We start from the raw sequence: 23,884 nt of genomic DNA, 5'->3' as shown, positions 1-23,884 counted from the left end.
TTTCCTCCTTCTTGGCTGCCTAGTTGACTTTTACTTATCTTTCATATGTAGATGAAAGATAAGTAAATAAGTAATAAAAAGTGATACATATCACTTTTTAAAGGAAGCTTTCTTTGACCCAGTAGATTACATTAGGTCCTTGTTATATGCTCTCATATCATTATACAATTTATCATTCTAGCACCTATCATCATATGGTTTCTATGTACAGTTGTTGGATTATGTGTACAACTACTGGATTAGGCTATCTTTCACATAGCTCAATAAGGGTAAAACCCACATCTATTCTGATCACGATAGTTTCCCTAGTGCTCAGCACTGAGACTGATACAGAGCAGGTATTCTCATTTTTAAAAAATAATAATTAAATGAATTGTGAAGATGATATAACCTTTGTTTTCAAAGAGATTAAGTCTGATTGAGGGGGTGGACAAGCCAGCAACTGTTGTGTGATAAATGCTAAGATGGGGGTATTCACAAAGTGCTTTGGAAACTGAAGAAGTAGAAGCATCCATCTTAGTCTTTGAGTGTCAAGGAATGTATTCTGGAGGAATTTAGGTGTAAGGATCTGCAAGATGAGTGTAAGCAGATAACTACCTAAGTGGGGTAGGCAGAAGAACAGAATTCTATTAAAACACAAAACAGAACAAAACAAAGCACAAAAGTAGCATGGACAGAAACCTGTCAGAGAGACATTGTTGAGCATGTTCAGGAAACTTCAAGTGGGTCATAATGGCTTATACAGAGATGTGAAGTGAGGAAATTGGGAGAGATGAGGTTGGGTCTGTAAGTAAGGGCTGGATCAAGCCCTGTTGAGTTTGGACTTTATTCTGAGGGCAAAAGATAATCATTGGAGGGCTTTAAATAGAGAAATTATATGATAAGATTTATGATATTGAAAAGACGCATATAGAATGGATTGCAGAGAGATTAGAAACCAGAGTAATTAGGAAGCTGTTGAAATAATTCTAGGTGGTTGATAATGGTGGTCTGAAACAAATTAGTTGTATTTAAGATAGAGAGGCTAGCAGAATGTCAGGGGAGACGCACCACACACACACTCACACACACACACATGCACACACACATACTTATATTTTACTAAAATAAAATTGTATTCTATATATTATTCTGACAGTTTTAGCTTAGCTTTTTATCATACAAAATCAAATATGTCTTTATGTCTTTTTGTATGTTTGTTTGCCAGTTTTGGTTAAGGCATACATAAAGTCCCCTAGATTTTCTTCTAAAATATTTATTGTTTTTTCTCTTACATTTTAAACTTTTAATTGATCTTGAATTTGATTTGTGTGTGTGTGTGTTGTGAGATGGGATTTAATTTTATTGTTTTCCAGATGGCTAGTGCCATGTATTAAATAAACCATTCTTTCCCCATTGAATAAAAATACTATTTTGTGGTACGTTAAAATTTATATACACAGATTTGATTCTGAATTCTCTATTCTGACCTAATAATCTCTTCGTTTGTTTCTATAGAAAACATTTTAATTACAGTGCATTTCATTTATTACAATATCTGGTTCTTCCTCAGTAGTCTTCTTATTCATGAATTTTTGGGCTATTCTAAGAATTTATTCTTCCATATGAATCTTAAAATTACAGTATTAATAAGAAAACATGTTGAGACTATAATTAGAAATGCATTAAACTCATTAATTTGGGAAGAATTGATATTTTTATAATGTAAGGTCTTTGCATCTTGAAATTTGGAACATTTTTCCATTTGTTCAGTTTCTGTTTTCTGTGTTAAGATTTAATAGTTTTCTTAATATAAGTTCTATGCCTTTCTTATTAGTGTATTCCTATGATTTTATAATTTTCATTGCTACTTTGAGTAGAATATTTCCCCATTTCTACTTCTTGATCCTTACTGCTAATATAGAGAAAAGCTATTGATTCTTTCTATGTTTATTTTATATTCAGTTATTTACAATGTTTTCTTATTAATTCTAGTAGGTATTTTTTTTCTGTAAAATAATGTTGTGTTTTGTGCACCAAAAAAAAAGCAAGAAAGAGCCTTGAAGTTAAAAGACTTTCTAGGTTTTCTAAGTGTACAGTCTTCATTAGCAAAAAGAGATAATTTTATTGTTCCTTATATCTCATACCATCAGCTAGAACCTCCAAGATAATATTGAATAACAATGGTGATAACAAGCTTATTTGCCTAATTTCTGATCTTAGTTGAAATGTTCTTAGTATTTTACCATTTAGAATAAGCTTTGCTTCTGGTTTTTGAAGAGCAAAATTTATTATGTTTGAGCAGCTTCTCTATATCCCTGTTTTGCTTAAAATTTTTATTAAAACTGTTCAATTTCAGACTTTTCAGAATCTACTGATAAAACAATATTATTTTCTCATTTAATTTTGTAAACGTCATACTTTGATAGATTTTCTACTATTGAACTACTTTTTCTTTTCTGACATAAACAGTACTTGGTCATGAAGTATTACTCTTTTATAAATTGCTAGACTCCATTTGCTACTATTTTAGCAAATACTCATAAGAGAAAATGGTCTTAGTATACTGTATCAAGTTTTGGCATTAAAGTTATGTGGGCTTAATACGAAGAATTGAGTAGTTTTAATTGTTTTCTATGGCCTGGAAATATTTAAATCACTTTGGAATTATCAATTTTCTTAAAGGCTATCCAAAACCCATTTCTTCTTGGGTCAATTTTTGTCATTTATGTTTTGATGAAAAATTATCCATTTATATTACATTTACACATTTGTTGGCAGAACGTTGTATGGTCCTATTTTGATTCCTCTATTTCTCTTTAATATATACTATATCTTCTTTCTCACTCCTAATTTAGTTCTAATCTACTAATTTCAGCTTTTATAGTTTAATTTTAAACTTAATTTTCCTAATTGAAAGTTTTTATTTACTTATTTTTTTGTTGCTGAAAGTACTTATGACATATATTTTTGTTTGAGTACAGTTTTTGTTGTGCCTCATAGGATTTTGAATGAATTAGTTTCCTTTTCATTGATTTCTAGAAGTTATAATTTCAATTTTTTCTTTTTAATACAAGGAAGGGTACTGTTTAACTTCCAAATAGATACAATTTTTGGTTACCTTTTTCTCACATATGTGTTTATTATTATTATTTTTTAACATCTTTATTGGAGTATAATTGCTTTACAATGGTGTGTTAGTTTTTGCTTTATAAAAAAGTGAATCAGCTATACATATACATATAACCCCATATCTCCTCCCTCTTGTGTCTCCCTCCCAACCTCCCTATCCCACCCCTCTAGGTGGTCACAAAGCACTGAGCTGATCTCCCTGTGCTATGCGATTGCTTTCCACTAGCTATCGATTTTACATTTGGTAGTATATATAAGTCCATGCCACCCTCTCACTTCATCTCAGCTTACCCTTCTCCCTCCCCGTGTCCTCAAGTCCATTCTCTACGCCTGCGTCTTTATTCCTGTCCTGCCCCTAGGTTCTTCAGAACCTTTTTTTTTTCAGACTCCATATATATGTGTTAGCATACGGTATTTGTTTTTCTCTTTCTGACTTACTTCACTCTGTATGACAGACTCTAGTTTCATCCACCTCACTACAAATAACTCAATTTCGTTTATTTTTATGGCTAATATTCCATTGTACATATGTGCCACATCTTCTTTATCCATTCATCTGCCGATGGACATTTAGGTTGCTTCCATGTCCTGGCTATTGTAAATAGAGCTGCAGTGAACATTGTGGTACATGACTCTTTTTGAATTATGGTTTTCTCAGAGTATATGTCCAGGAGTGGGATTGCTGGGTCATATGGTATTTTTATTTTTAGCTTTTTAAGGAACCTCCATACTGTTCTCCATAGTGGCTGTATCAATTTACATTCCCACCAACAGTGCAAGAGGGTTCCCTTTTCTCCACAGCCTCTCCAGCATTTATTGTTTGTAGGTCTTTTGATGATGGCCATTCTGACTGGTGTGAGGAGATACCTAATTGTGGTTTTGATTTGCATTTCTCTAATGATTAGTGATGTTGAGCATCCTTTCATGTCTTTGTTGGATACCTGTATATCTTCTTTGGAGAAATGTCTATTTAGGTCTTCTGCCCATTTTTGGACTGGGTTGTTTTTTGATATTGAGCTGCATGAGCTGCTTGTAAATTTTGGAGACTAATCCTTTGTCAGTGGCTTCATTTGCAAATATTTTCTCCCATTCTGAGGGTTATCTTTTCGTCTTGTTTATGGTTTCCTTTTCTGTGCAAAAGCTTTTAAGTTTCATTAGGTCCCATTTGTTTATTTTTGTTTTTATTTCCATTTCTCTAGGAGGTGGGTCAGAAAGGATCTTGCTGTGATTTATGTCATAGAGTGTTCTGCCTATGTTTTCCTCTAAGAGTTTTATTGTGTCTGGCTTTACATTTAGGTCTTTAATCCATTTTGAGTTTATTTTTGTGTATGGTGTTAGGGAGTGTTCTAATTTCATTCTTTTACATGTAGCTGTACTGTTATTATTATTTGTATTATTATTAGAAAATGTGATCTGCAAAATCTTTCCTTGAAAACATATTATGGGGCTTCCCTGGTGGTGCAGTGGTTGAGAATCTGCCTGCCAATGCAGGGGACACGGGTTTGAGCCCTGTTCTGGGAAGATCCCACATGCCGCAGAGCAGCTAGGCCCGTGAGCCACAATTACTGAGCCTGTGCACCTGCAGCCTGTGCTCTGCAACAAGAGAGGCCGTGATAGTGAGAGGCCCGTGCACTGCGATGCAGAGCGGCCCCCACTTGCCGCAACTAGAGAAAGCCCTCTCACAGAAACGAAGACCCAACACAGCCATAAGTAAATAAATAAATAAATAAATAATTTGAAAAAAACCAAAAAAATGAAAAAAAAACATATTATGGAAATTTTGTGGCGAGGTACTTAAGCAATTTTTGTAATATCTTCATATACTATAAACATGCATGCATGTGTATATACATACACACATGTGTACATTTATTGCTTTTGTTATTAAATTTTATTTAAATTTCATTTTTCCTCTGAATTTTTTATTTTTATTGTTGTTGAGATTTATTTAATTTATGACTTTGCTTTTTTAATCTTTGATCTTTTGATTCTGAAAAAGGCACATTAAAATTTACTAATGACATTTTATTTTTATTACATTTTTCTTTTGTTGATTGTTTTGTTGTATTTATTTTTATTTAATTTCTCTATGACTTTGCTTTTTTTGTCTGTCAGATCCATCTGATTCTGAGAGAGATATATTAAAGTTTCTCACTATAATCCTACTATAGTTTCCTCTATAATTGTCTAGAGTTTTTTCATTAGAGTAAAATTAGATTTTTTATTAGCTTTTAAAATGTGTAACGGGTATATTGAAACATAATTCACATACCATACAATCACCCATTTAAAGTGCATACCTCAGTGTGTTTTTAGAATACTCGTAAAGTTGTGCAACTATCACTATGATCAATTTTAGAACATTTTTTATCACTCCATAAAGAAATCCCTTGCTTATTAGCCATCAATTTCTAATTACTAATACTTTGTATATTTAGTTACAATGTTGCAGTTTCATGTCTCTTAGGTCTTCTTTGTAAATTGTGATTTTTTTTGTATAATGTCTCTCTTTATCCTGATTAGTGCTTTTAACCTTAATTCCATCTTGTTTGATATTAATACTACTCCTTCCTTGCTTTTTTTCTTCTTGTAGTTTCCTGGAAATTTTTGCCTAACATTTATTTTCAAACTTTTTTTAAAAATCACCTTTTATAAGTTGTTTTATAGATATGCAATTCTTATATATGGGGTGAGAATTTCTGACATTTGATGGTATTTATTTGTTTACACTTAAGGAAATGCATAATTTACTGACTTTCTTTCCTCCATCTTGATTTATGATAATTATTCATTTTACATTGTTTTTTCTTTTTCTTATTTTTGCTATTTTGATCATGGTGAATATAAAATTTTTTTAACCTTTGTAGTTTGAAAGTTATCTTCCGCTTTCCCATTTCATTATTGGTTAGCTTCCCTTTCTTGTTACTAAAATTAGATCCATGTGTTTTTTCATTATTTTAAAACAAAATGTCACTTATTTCCTTACTAAGAATGTATTTTTTTCTCTAATTACCATATCCCATTTGGAAGAGACCTTTAGAGTGCTGTTAGAACATTTTCTCCTTTCCCCCTCCCCACTGTTTCTCCCTAGCCTCCTAACTCTTGGGTTTTGCTGAGATTGTTTAGTTCCAGATTTTCAATAAAATTTACCTTGCAGTTGTCAATAGTTTCCCTTTCTCTCTATTTCAGTAATTTTAATTTACATTTATATTACAAATTTGCAAAAGAAATCTGTGATTGACACATACACACACACACACACACCTGTGTGTGTGTGTGTGTGTTGCAAGGTTCATTTCTCCTTGATGTTTTTACTTTTCCCATTTTCTCTTACCAGGACTCCTCTGTTTCATTTGTTGTTTGGTTAAAGTGTTTTCTCAATTATTTTCCTCAGGTGTTTCACTGAGTCATATTGTTTCTGAATCTGCCAGATATCTTGGCTGGGTAATGAATTCTTAGATTTAAATTCTCTCAGTATTCCACATATATTATTCCACCATCATCTAGCTTACAGAATTGCAAATAAGAAGAACATTTTATTTTAAGTTTTTTGAAAATTATTTGTTCTTTCCTGCAACTTAAAAGATTTTATCTCTTGTATTTCAGGAATTTAACCAGATGTGCTTAGGTTTTTGTATGTGTGTATGTGTGTGTGTTTTCTTACCAGTCTTGGCTGGAACTTGTGCCTTTTCTATCAGTTGATTCAAGATTTTCTACAGTTCAGGGAAATTTCTATTATTGTTTTAGTTATAGTCCTTCCTCCATTGGTTTCTTTTTCTCTTTCTAGATCACACTGTTTCTAGAGATCATACATTTCATGAGTTGTCCTACTAAATCTATTTATGGTCAACAGAAGGATCATAGACAAATATTTATAATACAAGGGGATATCTGGTATTTTATAAGAAAGGCATAAAGATGTGCTTTGCTATTTGAAAGCAAGGAGTACCAACTGATACTGTTGGAGTGTACTTTTATGATGCTCTGTTTTTTAGATATAGTTTCTGGGTGAAAAAGTACTCCCAGTACTCAGGGTTTGGCATCATCTCCATTATGCCATGTTTCTAACTTAAAATTTTTGCCCTATGTTTACTTTATTATTTTATTTTATTTATTTTTTTGTCCTGTGTATATTTTAAAGCATACCTTAGCATAGTCTCAAAATTACAAACTGTAAACTTAACCATCACAAATATTTTTGTGCCTGAAGCACTTACTACACTTACAATAATAAATATTCCTTTGGGTATTCAAGAATTAATCTTAAATATGTTAGAGGGTTTCCTCTAATGCTATGCTTAGCAAATTCTTTGTTAGCTCAAAGATGTTAAAACCCTGTTTTTAAAATCTGAATATGTGTCCTGCTATTTTTAATTATATAATAACATTTTTAAAATATTAAGGAAAATTTAATTTAGTTCACCTACACTTAAAAATAAATATATGACTTATGCTGTGTTCTTTTTTGGAGAGGGACAGGATGCCACAAATGCAATAAAAGGAGGAGAATTAAATGCCTCTAAAATGGTAGAAAATTGTAGTTTAACCCTTCATAGATTAAGAGCAAAATTGATAAGAATCTTTCTTTTTACTATTATCCCAACAGTTTTACATATTTAACTAAAGTACTCTAACGACAAACATTTCATCTCACCTCACCAAGATTCAAATGAGACTATATTGATAGCTCAGATTCAAAACAATTTCCCTTAAAATTACGATTTGGGCAGTGGGATTTCTTTCCAGCCTTTCTTCTTTGTTATTATTTAGACATATGTAATATTTACCCTTAAATCTCTGGAGGCAGAGACTAACTTTATTTATTTGTAGATTGGCATGGCACTAGAATTATATTCTTATAAAAGTGTCATCTGGGTTTCAAACATAGTTGAGAAACATCTTATGGTCTTGCTAGTTAAAATAATTTTTTCTTGACAAATACTGTATGCTGTCACTTATATGTGGAATCTGAAACAGCCAAACTCATAGAGAGTAGAATGGTGGTTACCTGGGGCTGGGGGAAATAGGGAAATGTTCTAACTTCCAGTTAGAAGATGACTAAGTTCTGGAGATCTAATGCACTGCCTTGTGATTATAGTTAACAATTGTGCATTATACTTTGAAAGTTAAGAGCAGATTTTGAATGTTCTCACCACAAAAAAAGAAATGGTAATTATGTGAAGTGATGGAGGTGTAAACTAATGGTACGATGCTAATCATTTTGCAATATTTAAGTGTATCAAATTAACACATTGTGTTCCTTAAACTTACACCATGTTATATCTCAATAAAGCTGGAAAAATAATTGTTTGTCTAAAAGGATAATTATTTACTTAAAATGTTGAAATCTTTTGAACTTGAGATACTGTTGTGATTGAGTTATATTACTTAGATATTAGGTTGATGAAACCTAAGTAATTAATCAAAAAATAATTATGGAGGTCCACAGTTCACAGAAGTGATAAGTTGGTAGGTATTCAGCTCCTTGGTTGAAGTTTAAGCAACTTGAAGAAATGCCTTCCGCTTTGGTATTTTCCCATGTTAGTGGAGACTGATACATTTGCTGGATGATAAGGATGGCCTCTGGACCTAGGAAGACACAAATTTCCCTCTTTTATTAATAAATCTTCCCCCAGAGGATCCAGGACCCCAGTCAGTGCTATATCTTTCATGTCATACCTTTCTCTATTCACTCAGTTCTCAATGAAGGCAACATTTCCCTTTCCAAGCATGGAGGCCAGATTTTTTTAAAAACAATTTTATAAAATAAGTAATTTTAGCCTTCCAATAATATTATTGATACAGCTGAAAATTAATATTCTGTTTCTTCATTTGTCCCACCCTCCTCAACACATTATACTCAGTCTTTTGCCTCCACCTCCCCACTGAAATTGCTCTGTCAAAGGTCCCCGAAGTTCTGACCAATCCAATTTAAAGTTTTCTTCCTTGACCTCTGTGGCATTTGATAGCCATTGACTGCTCCTTGTAGCTCCTTTCTATTGACTTCAATTATGCCTTAACTCACCCGACATCCAGCTATTATTTATTGAGCGCCCATAAATGTCAGGCAGAATGCTAGGCATTGATGATATTTCAATGGGCAAGACATGCATTTTTCACTCATGCAGATGTTTTACTCATTTAATACTGTGCACATTATCACACAGTATTTATTACACAAGATCTAGTTTTAGACAGACTTCACTTTGAGACCTGGCTCTGCTACCTACAATTGGGTGAACATGGGCAAATTTCTTAACATTCCTCACCTTTAAAATGGGTGCAATTAAAAATATCCACTTGATAGGAATTTTTAAAATGTTAAAGTAATATACGAAAATGTTTGACACACTGCTTGGCACTGATTTCTCCATTCTTACTGGAACTACCTAATTCAATCAATATAACCTTATAGAGACACTGCAGCATCTCTTTGGCTGTTATCTTTGACTCTGGTCTTGTCACACTTAAGTCCAACTTCTACATTGCTGATTGATTAGCAGCTCATCCCACCACCCCTGCTCCACAGCCATTATACACATTATACATTATACACTTACTACTTGCTCTTCTACTCTGCACTTACTACTCTGCTGGGCTCTTTCACCTCCCTGCTTTATTCATATTTCATTACTGTCCATCTGTTAGAGTGCTCCTTCCTTCCTTGTTGGCTTTTTGAATGCCTACTTTTTCTTCAAATTATCTTTCAAACTTTATCTCCCTGAGGAGAAAGTCAGACATTCTTTTTCCCATACTGTCATAGCTCCTGTATGCCTCTGTTATAGCCCAATCATTTGTAATTTAATTATCTGTGGGAGCCCATGAGAGAAAAGGATGTGTCTAGTTGTCTTGGTATCCTTTGATGTGACACAACTGTAGCTTTAAAAGCTTGATTCTAGATGAATGTTTAGTTTCTATGAATGAATACTTAGTCTCCATGTGCCAGGCATTATGCTAGTGATAGGTATGCAGACATATATGCCCTCAAGAGGTGCACAGTGTGAAGTTGGATAAGGGACAAAAGATTCATGTCATGAATGAACACACTATTTCATTTTCAGTTAAAGGATGAACTGAATGTCATGGATGTTAAAGGATGTCAGCTATTCATTTTTTTGAAGGGATGAATTAATAGTAATTTAAAATTCTTTTAATTTACCTGCTAATGAAAGCGGTTTTATTGTAAGTTTTGCCTCTTTAAGAAATGTATTTTTATATACCCAAATGTCAAGCTTCTTGTGATAAGAGCAGATGAGCATTGTTTCTATGTTTCAAGTGATTTACTGGAAGTAGGGGGTTTGCATCAATTATAAGTGGAACCTTGGGAGTGAGACTGAGCTAAACTACTTTCTCTGTGCTTTCTAAATTTTGAGATGTTTAAAGTGGAAGTCTTGGGTACTGATTCATAGCATATTTGCAAAAGTTGTAGTGATCATTCCCTAGTTCTAATTTTTCAAGCTCTAAGAATTTTTTCTTTTCTCAGCTTGCACAGTTTAACAATTGTGAGACCAAAAATATTTATTAGTTAATTGAATACTGTGGTGTATATAGAATTGCCATGTATAGTATTTGCATATAATATTAAAAATAATTTAGTTTTTCTTTATTGATACAAGTCACTTTAGCACCCTGGTAGGCTTTAGCATTAGCATTTGAGACTTAATAACCATTGTATCTTAGGTCCAGCAGTGCTTTTTAAAGCAGCAAGGATTTCTAGTTGATAGACTGCTGTACTCACAAGTAGTTTTAATTTTGTTGCCTCTGGTGAATTTACTTACTTGTTATTTTCTGGATGATTCTTTGGGATTATGACATTTGGAAATAGGACATAAGCTTACTGTATTATATCTGTGCTCTTAATAACTGTGAAGGCATTTTTAATGTTATGAAAAATGCGAGTTAGAAGAAATTCTCTTTTTCTCATCTGTGCATAAAGACCCTAAGTCCCTTAAGATACAACTCTTCAAAGTATAGAAGCAATCCATGGAATATTTTCAGTGGCACGTGGAATTTTGTTGTTCAGCAAATATAGTCAGATTATAGGAATTTTTATTTATTCTGAATTTAGTTTTTAATAAGAATTTCATAATTAAAAATTAATAGCCATAAAGAATATTGCCATTGAAGGGGCATAAGTTTAATTTGTATGTATTAGAAATTTTTAGTTACAGTATAGTGATGGCAATGTAAGGATTTTGTATAGGAAGAACTTTTAGTGAAGGGCTTTTCAGACAGCTAGTAATTAAACCAGGAGAGAATCGTTTATAATCCAAGAGAATAGCAATTTAGGAGGAAGAGTTGATGAACACTATCAAACTAAAGGAAAAAGAAAACAAGTTAAGTAATAAAATGACAAAACAGGATATATTGGTTTAAATAATTACAAAAGCAGTTTTAATGGAGCAGTTGGAACAGGAGCCAAATTGCAGTGGATATCATCTATCTTGTTTTCTCTCTTTCACACCAGGGAACTAGTTAGAAAACTGCTATTATAATCAATTCTGGCTGGCATTATTGTTAGTGAATGCAACATATGTTGAAGTTCAATCTTGTAACATTACAATGTGAGATGAGTAGTGATGTTTTTATCCTAGTAGGTGACTTTCTCAGCTTCTCTTGAACATCAGATCTATGAAACTAAAATTAATGTGAAATGCTTCTTAATAAAGGGACTGATTTTCACTTAAATTTTCTACTTCTCATTTCACATGGATTTTAAGAACTTCTTTGTCAAACTAACTTCTTAACTTGGCTTCCACAATATTTAGACTCTATGGTAAGCTCTCAAAAAATATTTGATGTGTTTGGACTCTATTTTAAAACAATATTATTGACTCTGTTTTATCCCCTCACTTCTGGATGGGGAGAACTCATAGGGAATAATAAAGTAGGAACAAACAACAAACAAATAGGCAGCCTAGACTACTTTGCATTCTAACAGGACACTAACAAAGTGACCTGTCTTTTCCTGTCTGATTTTCAGGACCTCCTTATAAGATGAGATAGATAATGAAATAAAATGTGAATATGTAAACTACATGTACTGATTTCAGCCAAAGTCAAAGGAGAAGCACTAGGGTGACTCTACATAGAAGCTTTCTTTAGGATACAGACTCAACTCTTTTATCTGTGCTGTATTCTTCCTCAAGGGTGGATCTAACTAGATTACGTGTGATCCTGCTTCTAATTACTATATAATGCATTGTGTGTGTTTGTTTATTTATTTATTTATTATTATAACCATTATTATAAGGTAGATTTCCTTTTGCCATGGCATCTGGGAATAAGTATGAACCGAGAAAACTTATAGACTTTTAACTCTGTCTGGTCAGATTCCTACTCTACTTTTGTCTGCTCTCATTTTTGTGAGTGAAAGAATGAATGCAAATCATTCCACAGTTTTAATTCCTTGTTTTGTCTCTCACTTTCTGGGGTCTAGCTGACCTGCATGATTTTCTCAGAGATTACTAATTTAAGCACTTCTGTTTATGCAAGATAACCTGATGCCTTTCTCTGCTCATGTACCATAGATTCCCTCTCTGGTTATATTTCCTACTTAACAAGTGAATTGTGATAAGTAAAATAGTAATATTGAATGGACGTAATAAACAACTTTATAATAGCCTCTTAAAATTCTTTAACGATGAGGGAAATTGTTAAGGAAAATATATTATTCATGATAATTACAGCAAATGGAGTATAGTATTGAAAAGAAAACAGAACAGCTAGATTAGCAGAATTTAAAAACTTCATGCTCCAGTGTTTGAGGGGAGGGAGGAATGAATAGGTGGCACACAGAGGATTTTTAGGGCAGCAAAACTACTCTGTATGATACTATAATGGTGGGCACATGTTACTATACATTTGTCAAAACTCAAGTATATACAACACCAAGAGTGAACCCTAATGTAAACTATGAACTTTGGGTGATAATGTTATGTCGGTGTAGGTTCATTGATTGTAACAAATGTACCACTGTAGTGCACAATATCAGTAGTTGCCAGGGGGGAGGGGGTTGTGTGTGTGGGGGGGCAGGGGGTACTTGGAAAATATCTTTATATTCTGCTCAGTTTTGCTATGAATCTAAAATTGTACTAATAAAGTCTATTTAAAAACAACAACAAAAAATTTATGCTCATTAACATCTTAGAAGTATCCAGGAAATGAACTGAAATTTACTTTCTTTAACTCAAAATGAATGACTTAACCTATTTGGGAAATTTGTGTACCCAAGGGAAATACCTCTCTTGCTTCTCTCACTAGTTGCCTATTCTGGTAAGCATTAAAAAAGCTGTGAATTCAATTATTTGTATTATACTTTATTAACATTTGCTTCCATTTACCTCTAGGTTTGAAGTTTGAGGAAATTCAAGAAAGATTTGGTGAGGAGTTCTTTAATATATGCTTTGATGAGAATGAGAGAGTCCTTCGAGCTGTAGGTGGCACGTTGCAGGACTTTTTTAATGGCTTTGATGCTTTGTTGGAACACATTAGAACTTCTTTTGGAAAACAGGCCACTCTGGAGTCACCATCATTCCTATGCAAAGAGCTCCCTGAAGGTAATCTTATGCTCCACTACTTCCACCCTCACCACATCGTGGGGTTTGCAATGCTTGGAATGATTAAGGCTGCAGGAAAGAAAATCTATCAGCTGGATGTAGAAGTGGACCAGGTTGCAAGTGAGAAACTGTGCTCTGATGGTTCAAACCCAGGCAATTGTAGTGGTCTTACTTTCCTTATCAAACAATGTGAAAATACTAATATCATGAAGAACCTTCCACAGGGAACCTCCCAAGTTCCTGCGGACCTCAGAATTAGCATCAACACCTTCTGCAGAGCCTTCCCTTTCCATTTGATGTTTGACCCCCACATGACAGTCCTTCAGCTGGGGGAAGGCCTAAGGAAGCAGCTCAGATGTGACACTCACAAAGTGCTCAGGTTTGAGGACTGCTTCGAGATTGTTTCTCCAAAGGTTAATGCCACCTTCGAAAGGGTTCTGCTGCGACTGTCCACGCCATTTGTGATTAGGACCAAGCCTGAGGCTTCTGGCACTGAGAATAAAGACAAGGTAAGTGGTTATGGACTTGATATGGGTGATGGAAACTAGGAGATTACATAATTATTTTAGTAAATTACATGATGGCAGTACTTGTCATTATTTAGGCAAGAGAGCCTAGAGTGTCATTTAGAAAATTACTGGTCCCTGGATATATGTAAAAAGATTTGGCCTTATTCCCAGCTATTTTGCATAGTGTCTGCCTCTTTCGTGAATTTATTTCATCATATAAAAAGAAGACATTTCTTAATACTAGCTATAGTAATTACAAAACTGGTAAAACTCACTAAAAACCAGATACTGTAAACCCATGACTATTTCCACTGTTTGAAGTCAAACTATGAGAGAAATAGTAAGACTGATTTCAACATTGTGGGGATTGCTTGCCTTATTCTTAAATATTGCATAAATATAGGTAAAAAGCTAGCTACATTCTGAATATGTTATGTTCTAAATTTCTTAATCTAGGAACATCTGGTTTACATCCTATTATTTTCTTAATATGCAGAATAATGTATCAAGTGACTATCTCAAGACTTCTCTTCTAATTAAATTTTAGTGTTGAAAAAGAGACATTTCTTTAGAACATGTTCACTTCTTGAGAGAAGACACTGGAATTATTCTATCTTTTAAATTTAGGGAATATTAAAGCTATTGGTTTTGATTAATAGAAGTACAATGTTTGGCTAGGAGTGTTTGAAGCATTTTTGGCCTTAGAATTGAAGTTAATATTATTGAAAATGTGGCTGAAGTAGAATATATTATTACCAATGTTGATTGCTTTATATATTTTGTAGATTTGACAACAATTAATTCAATTTAAAGTTACTGCTTCAGATTTTCCCCCCTATATTTCCTCTTGTATGTCTATTTAATTTGTATACCACAGTAAGAAATAGACATAGTGAAATGATGACTCAGATGTCAAGGCCCCCTGCCAGTTCCAATAATAAGGAACTGTGCTCATTGAGAAGATGCAATTATAATTTAAACATGTTAGTGGCAGTTTAAAAATAAAACAATAGGCAGAATTTTTAGTTAGAATAGGGATGACAATCCTCTCATTCTCTGTGCATTTCTGCTTATTCACCTGGGTTTGCCAGAATGGGACATTTGGGAGGCTACAGTTAGCCCAAATAAAGTTATAGTCAATAAAGTTATGGCATGGAATCTTAACCAGATGAGTAATATTTTTGAATTATTATGTTCCAAATTCCAAATTTATTGTTTCCTAAAACATGGAAAGAAGAAAATCAGGGTTAAAAATTATGATCCTGTTGATAAATTTGGCCTTGATATTCATTATTTTTCCCATAATTGCTGGTCTTGTTAATAACTCCATGTGTTATCTGAAGTTTCTAATTTTGTATTGGGCTTTGATAAGAAAGTTCTAATTTTCAATAATGTAAGATATTTATTCTTTAGTCTACAGTGAAGGCTTTCATCATAATTTAACTATTTTAGCTCTGCACTTAATACCAATGGACTACCACCCCTGCCATCAAAAAGAAAAACAACAAAAACAAGAGCTAATCATACAGCTGAATGATGGTAAATCATTCGCAGAGTGAACTGTAATGCTTTTGCTAAACCATGATCTTTGTCATTTTGTGTTGTCAATTAGTGTTAATTATACAACTAGAGGTAGAACACTCTTGTAAGCAATTTGGTGAGGTAGCCATCATCCTAGTTTCAAAGAATTTACATCTCGATTCTGCAGTAATGAGTTATAAAGACATAAGGGTTTGTTACCAGAAGCAAAAATATCAGTGAGAGGCATCTGATGCATTTTCAAAGAGAGGCAAAGGGGATCTGATTTTTCAACCATGAAAAGCTCATCCTATTATCAAGACTAAGTTAGAATAATTCTCTGACAAATTAGGCTGCCTACCTCGGAAAGTTATTTGTGAAGATAAAATGACACAATCCATGTAAAATTCTTATTATATCTTTGGCTTCAGTGTTAAGTGTTGAATAAATGTTCGTTATTGTTACTTCTACCACTATTATTATTATTATTGTTCCTTTCCCCTTGTAACATTCCTCCTATCCATTCTCCTCTCTTCTTGCCTTATGGAAGTTAGTACTGGAAATCAGTAGGTTGAATAATTTTAGAGAAATATCAACTCTACTTAACATCTTCACAAAATACGACTTGGGTTTGTCTTCTTAATAATGACTAGAAGACCATTTGTCACAAATCCTGTAGGGGTTTTGTTTGAATCTGCTTTTTTATTTATAGGCTATCATTGTTTTAAAACCGCTAGTCTCCTTTTCAGATTCACTAAAGTTTGGAATCAAGTTTTTATTACCTGTGCCTATTAATATATTTTATGTTCACTTGTTACAGCACTTTGTTGTGTCAGTGGCTTCCAAAATAAAATGGACTGGTTAGCTTAGGCAAAACCTGAAACAGCAATGGATTTGAGAATCAATAAATAATATGAGTTCCTTTAATATTTTTTTTTCCTTAGTAACAATGCTTCAAAGAACATTGTGGAAGGAGTCCAGCATTTGAAATACATCATCCCTACGATACAGCAATGACATGCTATTCATCTTCACTTTTGTTCTCAAGGTTAGAACTTAGGAAAGGCATAATAACAACAACACATTTCTTTTTCAATCCCCAGAAATATCATCACATTTGCCTTATTAATTAGAAGCTGCAAAACAAATATCAGGAGGTAATTTTAAAAGACTAAAGGAAGAATTAACCTCTGATTTTCTGTGGTCAAATCAGTTTCCACAATGCTCCTTTATCTTTTCTAGACATGTGCCCATCATTTTTCTGACATGGTGATTGAAAAGTTTAAAATATATTTATTAATCTTACCAATCCATGATGACGCTGTTGAGAGAAATTTCATCCAGTTGTTAAGAATACATTATTTGACTTCAACTTAAAATTAATTTGGGAAAATATGAGCATTCCTTCTCTGTTCAGATCATAATATTCTATTAGAGAATTTCAAATGTTGAACAATATTTTAGTGATGGACAAAATGACACTAGGACTTTTTCTATAAATGAGCACTATAGAACATAGATGTACAATAACTTCGATCAAAATTATCTGGAGTTTTCTTTGCTCTTATAATTATAAATGAGATATTTAACTTTAATTTTTATGTTTATTTTTCTCTAGAATTTCTCCCTGACCATAAACTACCTTTTAAAGTAGGTTAGACAAATTGAGATTTTTTTTTTTAATGGAAGTATAGTTGATTTACAGTATTATGTTGGTTTTAGGTGTACAGCATCGTGATTCAGTATTTTTACGATTATATGCCATTAAAAGTTATTACAAGATAATGGCTATAATTCCCTGTGCTATAAAATATATCCTTGGTGCTTATCTATTTTATACATAGTAGTTTTTATCTCTTAATCCTGTACCCCTAATTTGCCCCTCCCCTTTCCCTCTCCCATTTGGTAACCACTAGTTTCTTTTCCTTCTGTGTGAGTCTATTTTCATTTGCATATACATTTGTTTGTAGTATATTTAAGACTCCACATATAAGAGATATATAGTATTTGTCTTTCTTTGTCTGACTTATTTCACTAAGCATAATATTCTCTAGGTCCATCCACATTGCTGCAAATGGCAGAATTTTATTTTATTTTTAAATGGCTGAGTAATATTCCACTGTATATATCTTCTTTATCCATTCTTCTATTCATGGACACTTGAGCTGCTTCCATATCTTAGCTATTGTAAATTGTGCTGCTATGGACATTGGGGTGCATGTATCTGTTCAAATTAGTGTTTTCATTTTTATATACCCAGGAGTGGAATTGTGGATCATATGGTAATTCTATTTTTAGTTTTTTGAGCAACCGCCAGACTGTTTTCCATAGTGGTTGCACCAATTTACATTACCACCAATGGTTTACAATGGTTCCTTTTTCTCCACATCCTCTCCAAAATTTGTTATTTGTAGACTTTTTGATGATAGCCATTCTGATAGGTGTGAGGTGATATCTTGCTGTCATTTTAATTTGCATTTCTCTAATAAGTAGTGACGTTGAGAATCTTTTCATGTCCCGTTGGCCATCTGTATGTCTTCTCAGAAAAACATGTCTTTTCAGGTTTTCTGCCTATTTTTTCATTGGGCTGCTTGTTTTTTAGATACTGAGATGTATGAGCTGTCTATATATTTTAGATATTAACCCCTTGTTGGTCATATAATTTGCAAATATTTCCTCTAATTCCGTAGGTCGTATTTTCATTTTGTTGATGGTTTCCTTTGCTGTGCAAAAAATTTTAAGTTTTATTAGGTCCCATTTGTTTATTTTTGCTTTTATTTCTTTGGTCTTAGGGAACACATCCAGAAAAATATTGCTCGATTTATGTCAGTGTTCTGCCTATGTTTTCTTCTAGGAGTTTTATCGTTTCCAGTCTCACATTTAGGTCTTTAATTCATTTTTGGAGTTTATTTTTGTATATGGTATGAGGAAATGTTCTAATGTCATTGTTTTACATGTTTTTTCAACACCAACTTGTTGAAGAGTCTGTCTTTTCTCCATTGTATATTCTTACCTCCTTTGTCATGGATTAATTGACTGTCATAGTGTGGGTTTATTTCTGGGCTCTCTATTCTATTCAGTTGATCTATGTGTCTGTTTTTGTGCTAGTAGTATGCTGTTTTGACTACTGTAGCTTTGTAGTATAATCTGAAGTCTGGGAGGGTGATATCTCCAGGTCTGTTCTTTATTTCTCAAGATTGCCTTGGCAATTTGGAGTCTTTTTTGGTTCCACATGAATTTTAGAATCATTTGTTCTAATTCTGTGAAAATATCATAGGTATTTTGATAGGGATTATGTTAAATCTGTAGATTGCTTTGGGTAGTATGGCCATTTTAACAATATTAATTCTTCTAATCCAAGAGCATGGGATATCGTTGCACTTCTTTGTATCATCTTTAGTTTCCTTCATTAATGTTTTATAGTTTTCAGACTATAAGTTGTTCAGCTCCTTGGTTAAGTTTATTCCTAGCTATTTTATTCTTTTTGCTGCAATTTTAAGTGGGATTTTTTTTTTTTTTAACTTTCTCTTTCTGATCTTTCCTTGTTAGTGTATATAATGCAACAGATTTCAGTATGTTGCTCTTGTATCCTGTAACTTTGCTGAGTTTATTAGTTCTAATTGTTTTTAGGTGGAGTCTTAAGGGTGTTCTATGTAAAGAATCATATCATATGCAAATAGGGACAGTTTTAATTTTTTACCTTCTAATTTGCATTCCTTTTATTTCTTTTCCTTGTCTGATTGTGTCACTAGGACTTCTGATACTGTGTTAAATAGAAGTGGTCAGAGTGAGCCTCCTTGTCTTTTTCCTGAATTGTTCCCATAGGTTTTGAAGTGTTGTGTTTCCATTGTCCTTTGTCTTGAGCTATCTTTTTACTTCCTCTTAGATTTCTTCATTGACCTAGTAGCTTTTTAGTTACATGTTGTTTAATCTCTACATGTTTGTGTTTTTCCCATGTTTCTTCCTGTAGTTGATTTCTAGTTTCATACCTTTATGGTCAGAAAAAATTACTTGATATAATTTCTATTCTTAAATTTTTTGAGACTGGTTTTGTGGCCTAGCTTGTGATCTATCCTGGAGAACATTCCATGTTCACTTGAAAAGAGTGTGTATTCTGCTGTTTTTGGATGTAATGTCCTGTAGTTATCAAGTCCAAATGGTCTAGTGTGTCATTTAAGAACACTTTTTCCTTATTGATTTTCCATCTGGATGATCTGTCTATTGATATCAGTGGGGTGTTAAAGTCCCCTACTCTTATTGTATTATTGTCAATTTCTCCTTTTTATGCCTGTTAGTATTTGCTTTCTATATTTAGGTGTTCCTGTATTGGGTGCATATATGTTAATGAGTGTAATATCCTCTTTTTGCATCAATCCCATTATCATTATATAATGCACTTCTTTGTCTTTTATTATAGCCCTTGTTTTAAGTCTATTTTGTCTGCTATGAGTATTGCCATCCCTGCTGCCTTGTCATTTCCATTTACATGAAATAACTTTTTCCATCCTTTCACTTTCAGTTCAGTGTGTGTCTTTCACCCTGAAGTGTCTATTGTAGGCAGTATATTGAAGGGTCTTGTTTTCAATCCAGTCAGCCACCCTGTGTCTTTTGAATGGAGGTTTTAGTCCATTGATACATAAAGTAATTATTGATAGTATGTAATTATGGCTATTTTATTACTTGTTTTTTGGTTGTTTTTCTTCCTTGTTCATTTCTTCTGTTTGTTTCTTCCCTTGTGGTTTGATGATTTTTTTTAGCAACATGCTTGTGTTTCTTTTTGATTTTGGTGTATGTAACTGTAGGTTTTTAATTTGTTGTTATCATGGGATTCACGTATATTGACCAATAATTATATTTACTTGTTTTAAACTGGTAGTCATTTAAGCTCAAACACATTTTTAAAAATCTACATTTTTTTATTCCCTTCCCCCAATTTTGTGTTTTTGATGTCACATTTTACACCTTCATGCTTATCCCTTAACTGCTTATTGTAGTTATAGTTGCTTTCACAATTTTTTGTCTTTTAATCTAAATACTGGCTTATTTAAGTGGTTGATCTTCAATTTGTACAGTATATTTGTCTTTCCTAGTGGGATTTTCCCTTTCCTATAGATTCTTTCTTTTCCATTTAAGGAATACCCTTCAACTTTTTTTTAGGGTAAGTTTAGTATTGATGAATTCTTTTAGTTTTTGCTTTTATATGAAGTGGTTTTTTTTTTTTTTTTTTTTTTTTTCAATTTCTCCTATTCTAAATGATAATCTTGCTGGGTAGAGTATCCCAGGTTGCAGATTTTTCCCTTTCAGGACTTCAAATATATCCTGCTACACCTTATGGTCTGTAAAATTTCTGCAGAGAAATTAGCTGATACTTATGAGGGTTTCATTGTATATAATTCTTTGTTTTTCTCTTGCTGTGTTTGGAATTCTCTATCTTTAACTTTTGCTATTTTAATTATGATATGTCTTGGTGTAGGTCTCTTTGGGTTGAGCATGTTTGGAACTCTCTGTGATTCCTGTATCTAGATATCTGTTTCCTTCTTTAGATTTGGGAAGTTTTCAGCCATAATTTCTTCAAATACATTTTCAATCCCCTTCTCCCTCTTTTCCTTTTCTGGACACCTGTAATGTAAACTTTGGAATGCTTAGTGTTATTTTAAAGATCTCTTAAATTGATTTTTTTCCTTTTTGATTAGTTTTTCTCTCTGCTGTTCTCATTGGGTGATTTCTATTATTCTATTTTTCAGATCACTTATGTGTTCTTCTGTATCAATTAGTCTGCTATTCATTCTTGCAGTGTGTTTTTTATTTCAGCTATTGAATTATTCATTTCTGATTGGGTCTTTTTATATTTCCTAGTTCCTTGTTTAGAAAATTTCTTCTCCTTAATACAGTTAACATTTTTATTACCAATGTTTTGAATTTCTTATCGGTGAATTGTTTATTTCTGTTTCATTATTTATTTTTTCAATGGTTTTCTCTTGCTCTTTCAATTGAGAGTAGTTCTTCTGCCTTTTCATTTTAGTTAACTTTCTCTACTGCTATGAATTTAGTTGAAACAGTTACCTATTTCAGTCTTGAAGGGATTTTCTTATGTGGAATCATCTCTATGCAGACTATGTGTACCCAAGGCCTTTGATGGGAGGGCTGGACTTGACATGGACAACAATTACGTCTTTCCTCAGTGTGTGCTGGTGGCTATCACCTTGACAGTGGATGGCAATCCAAGTAGAGGGGCTAGAGCCAGCACTGGGCATGAGGTGGGACTTCTTCTCTGTTCAGTGGCCATCACTGCCCTGTCAGAGGTGGGGGTCTGGTCTCAAGTTCCTGCAGCAGAAGCCCTGAGGGTTGACCTTGAGCTGCCTCTGTTCCTTTTAAGTGTGTATTTTTTCCTTCTCTCTGCCCAGGGACTTCTGCCTCAGAGGAGCTGAAGTAGTAGGGTCCGGGGCCAGAGGTCTGATGCGCAGCATGTGTAGGTGTCTACAGCAGTACTGAGATGCAGCCTCTGCTGCAAGCCCCCTTTGTCACTCACAGGTGGTCATTGTCCTCTGCTTCCACCACCCCCATCCTGTGTGAAGCTTCTCTCCTGGGCTGATGGGTTCCTGGGTAGATTCCTGGTGTGTGTTGGAAGGTTAGCTGTGGTTGAGTGGAGGCCATCAGATACCTGGCCTTCTTATGAGGTGCTGCTTGAGTAAGTGCCAAAATGGCCACCTCTGCCCCACCTGAGCTCCCCCTGGGACTGGGTTGCCTCTATGTCCCATGGTCAAGTCTTCTCTGGTCCTTCCCACCCTAGATGCAGTGCCATGCCATGGCATGGAGTAAGTGGGGCTGGGTGTTCACTTGACTCATGCTGGGGCATGCTGAGAGGCAGTTGCAGGATCCCCAGCAGCTGCCAGAGCAGACCTGTCTCTGACCTGCCTCTGGGGCTAGCCAGCATATGTTCACTTTTCAGGAGCAGAGTCCAGTCTTTTCCCTACCCTTCTATTTGTTGCAGTGGACCTCCAACTATACAAGGGGGTGTGTCTTCTCCACATAGGCCCCAGGACTGGAACGCCCAGTCTGTGGCTCTGCCTGCTCACTCCCCAGGGTACTCACCTGAGTGTCTGTTCAAGTAATTGCATTTTCCTCTGAGTCCCCTCTCAAGGGCACAGGTCCCAACCCAATTGCTATTCTTCCCTTCCTACCCAATTACATATTTCTTGCTTACAGTCTTGGTTGAACAGGAGTCTTTCTGCTAGTTTCCAGTTAGTTTTCAGTGAGAATTGGTCCACATATATATTTACTTTTGATGTGTTTGTGGGGAGAAATGAACTCCACATCCTCTTACTCTGTCATCTTGATCTCACTGCTTCCAAATTGAGATTCTGATGCAGATATTACTGAGGTTCATGCTGGCTTTCTTTCTTGATTTTTTTAATGCCTGTAATATTAAAATTACTGTAGAGTAAGTGTTATGTTACTATACAGTTACTGTATTCTGTATATTTAAAGGACAGGGTAGATGATTACATGGTCAATAATATATTCCTTACAGTAATCCTCATGTTTAAAGTGTACATTTTGCCATGTTTTTATTTTTGTTAGCAGGAAAGACTGCACCTCTGAACTTACAAAAGAAAGTGACCCTACTGTAGATCAGACATTATTTAGTTCTAGTGTAGGTTCTGATGAGTGGGAAATTAGCCCCTTTCGTTAAAACTTGTTCAGAATCTTTCTTTAATTGTTCCTTTTGTATTTAACTTAGAATCATTTTGTTTTAGCTGGTAGCTTTCAGATTCAGTAAATTAAAATCTGAAGAGCTATTTTGAGTGTGTTGTCTACCTCCCAATTTTTAATGGTGCTCTCTTTATTTATATTAACATTTTTATAAGTAAACAGTGCAATTATTTTTAGTAAATGTATATAATTGTGCAACTATCACAACAATTCAGTTTTAGAACACTTTATCACCCCAAAGTATCCTGTACCCATTTGCAGTCAATCCCTGCTCTAACTCCCAACCACAGGCAACCACTGGTCTACTTTCATCTCTATAAGATATCATTTGGAATAAATGTAATCATACAAATATGTAGTCTTTTTTTGTCTGGCATAATGTTTTTGAGGTTTATTCATGTCGTAGCATGTATGAGCAATTTGTTCCTCTTTGGTACTGAACAGTGTTCCATTGCATAGATATACAACACTTTG

At 33.9% G+C, this 23,884-nt stretch overlaps 1 protein-coding gene across 1 annotated transcript in view; it reads left to right on the top strand.

The window, feature by feature from the left end:
- Positions 1 to 23,884, top strand: part of GUCY1A2 (guanylate cyclase 1 soluble subunit alpha 2) — a 415,463-nt gene that overhangs the window by 76,196 nt on the left and 315,383 nt on the right. The window contains exon 4 of the mRNA XM_036861930.1: positions 13,461 to 14,179. Coding sequence (XP_036717825.1) covers positions 13,461 to 14,179 — 719 coding nt within the window. The remainder of the gene's footprint in view (positions 1 to 13,460; positions 14,180 to 23,884) is intronic.

This window comes from Balaenoptera musculus, chromosome 8, assembly GCF_009873245.2.
Source record: "Balaenoptera musculus isolate JJ_BM4_2016_0621 chromosome 8, mBalMus1.pri.v3, whole genome shotgun sequence".
In the NCBI taxonomy this organism is placed as follows: domain Eukaryota; kingdom Metazoa; phylum Chordata; class Mammalia; order Artiodactyla; family Balaenopteridae; genus Balaenoptera; species Balaenoptera musculus.
This window is presented reverse-complemented; position numbering and strand designations above follow the sequence as displayed.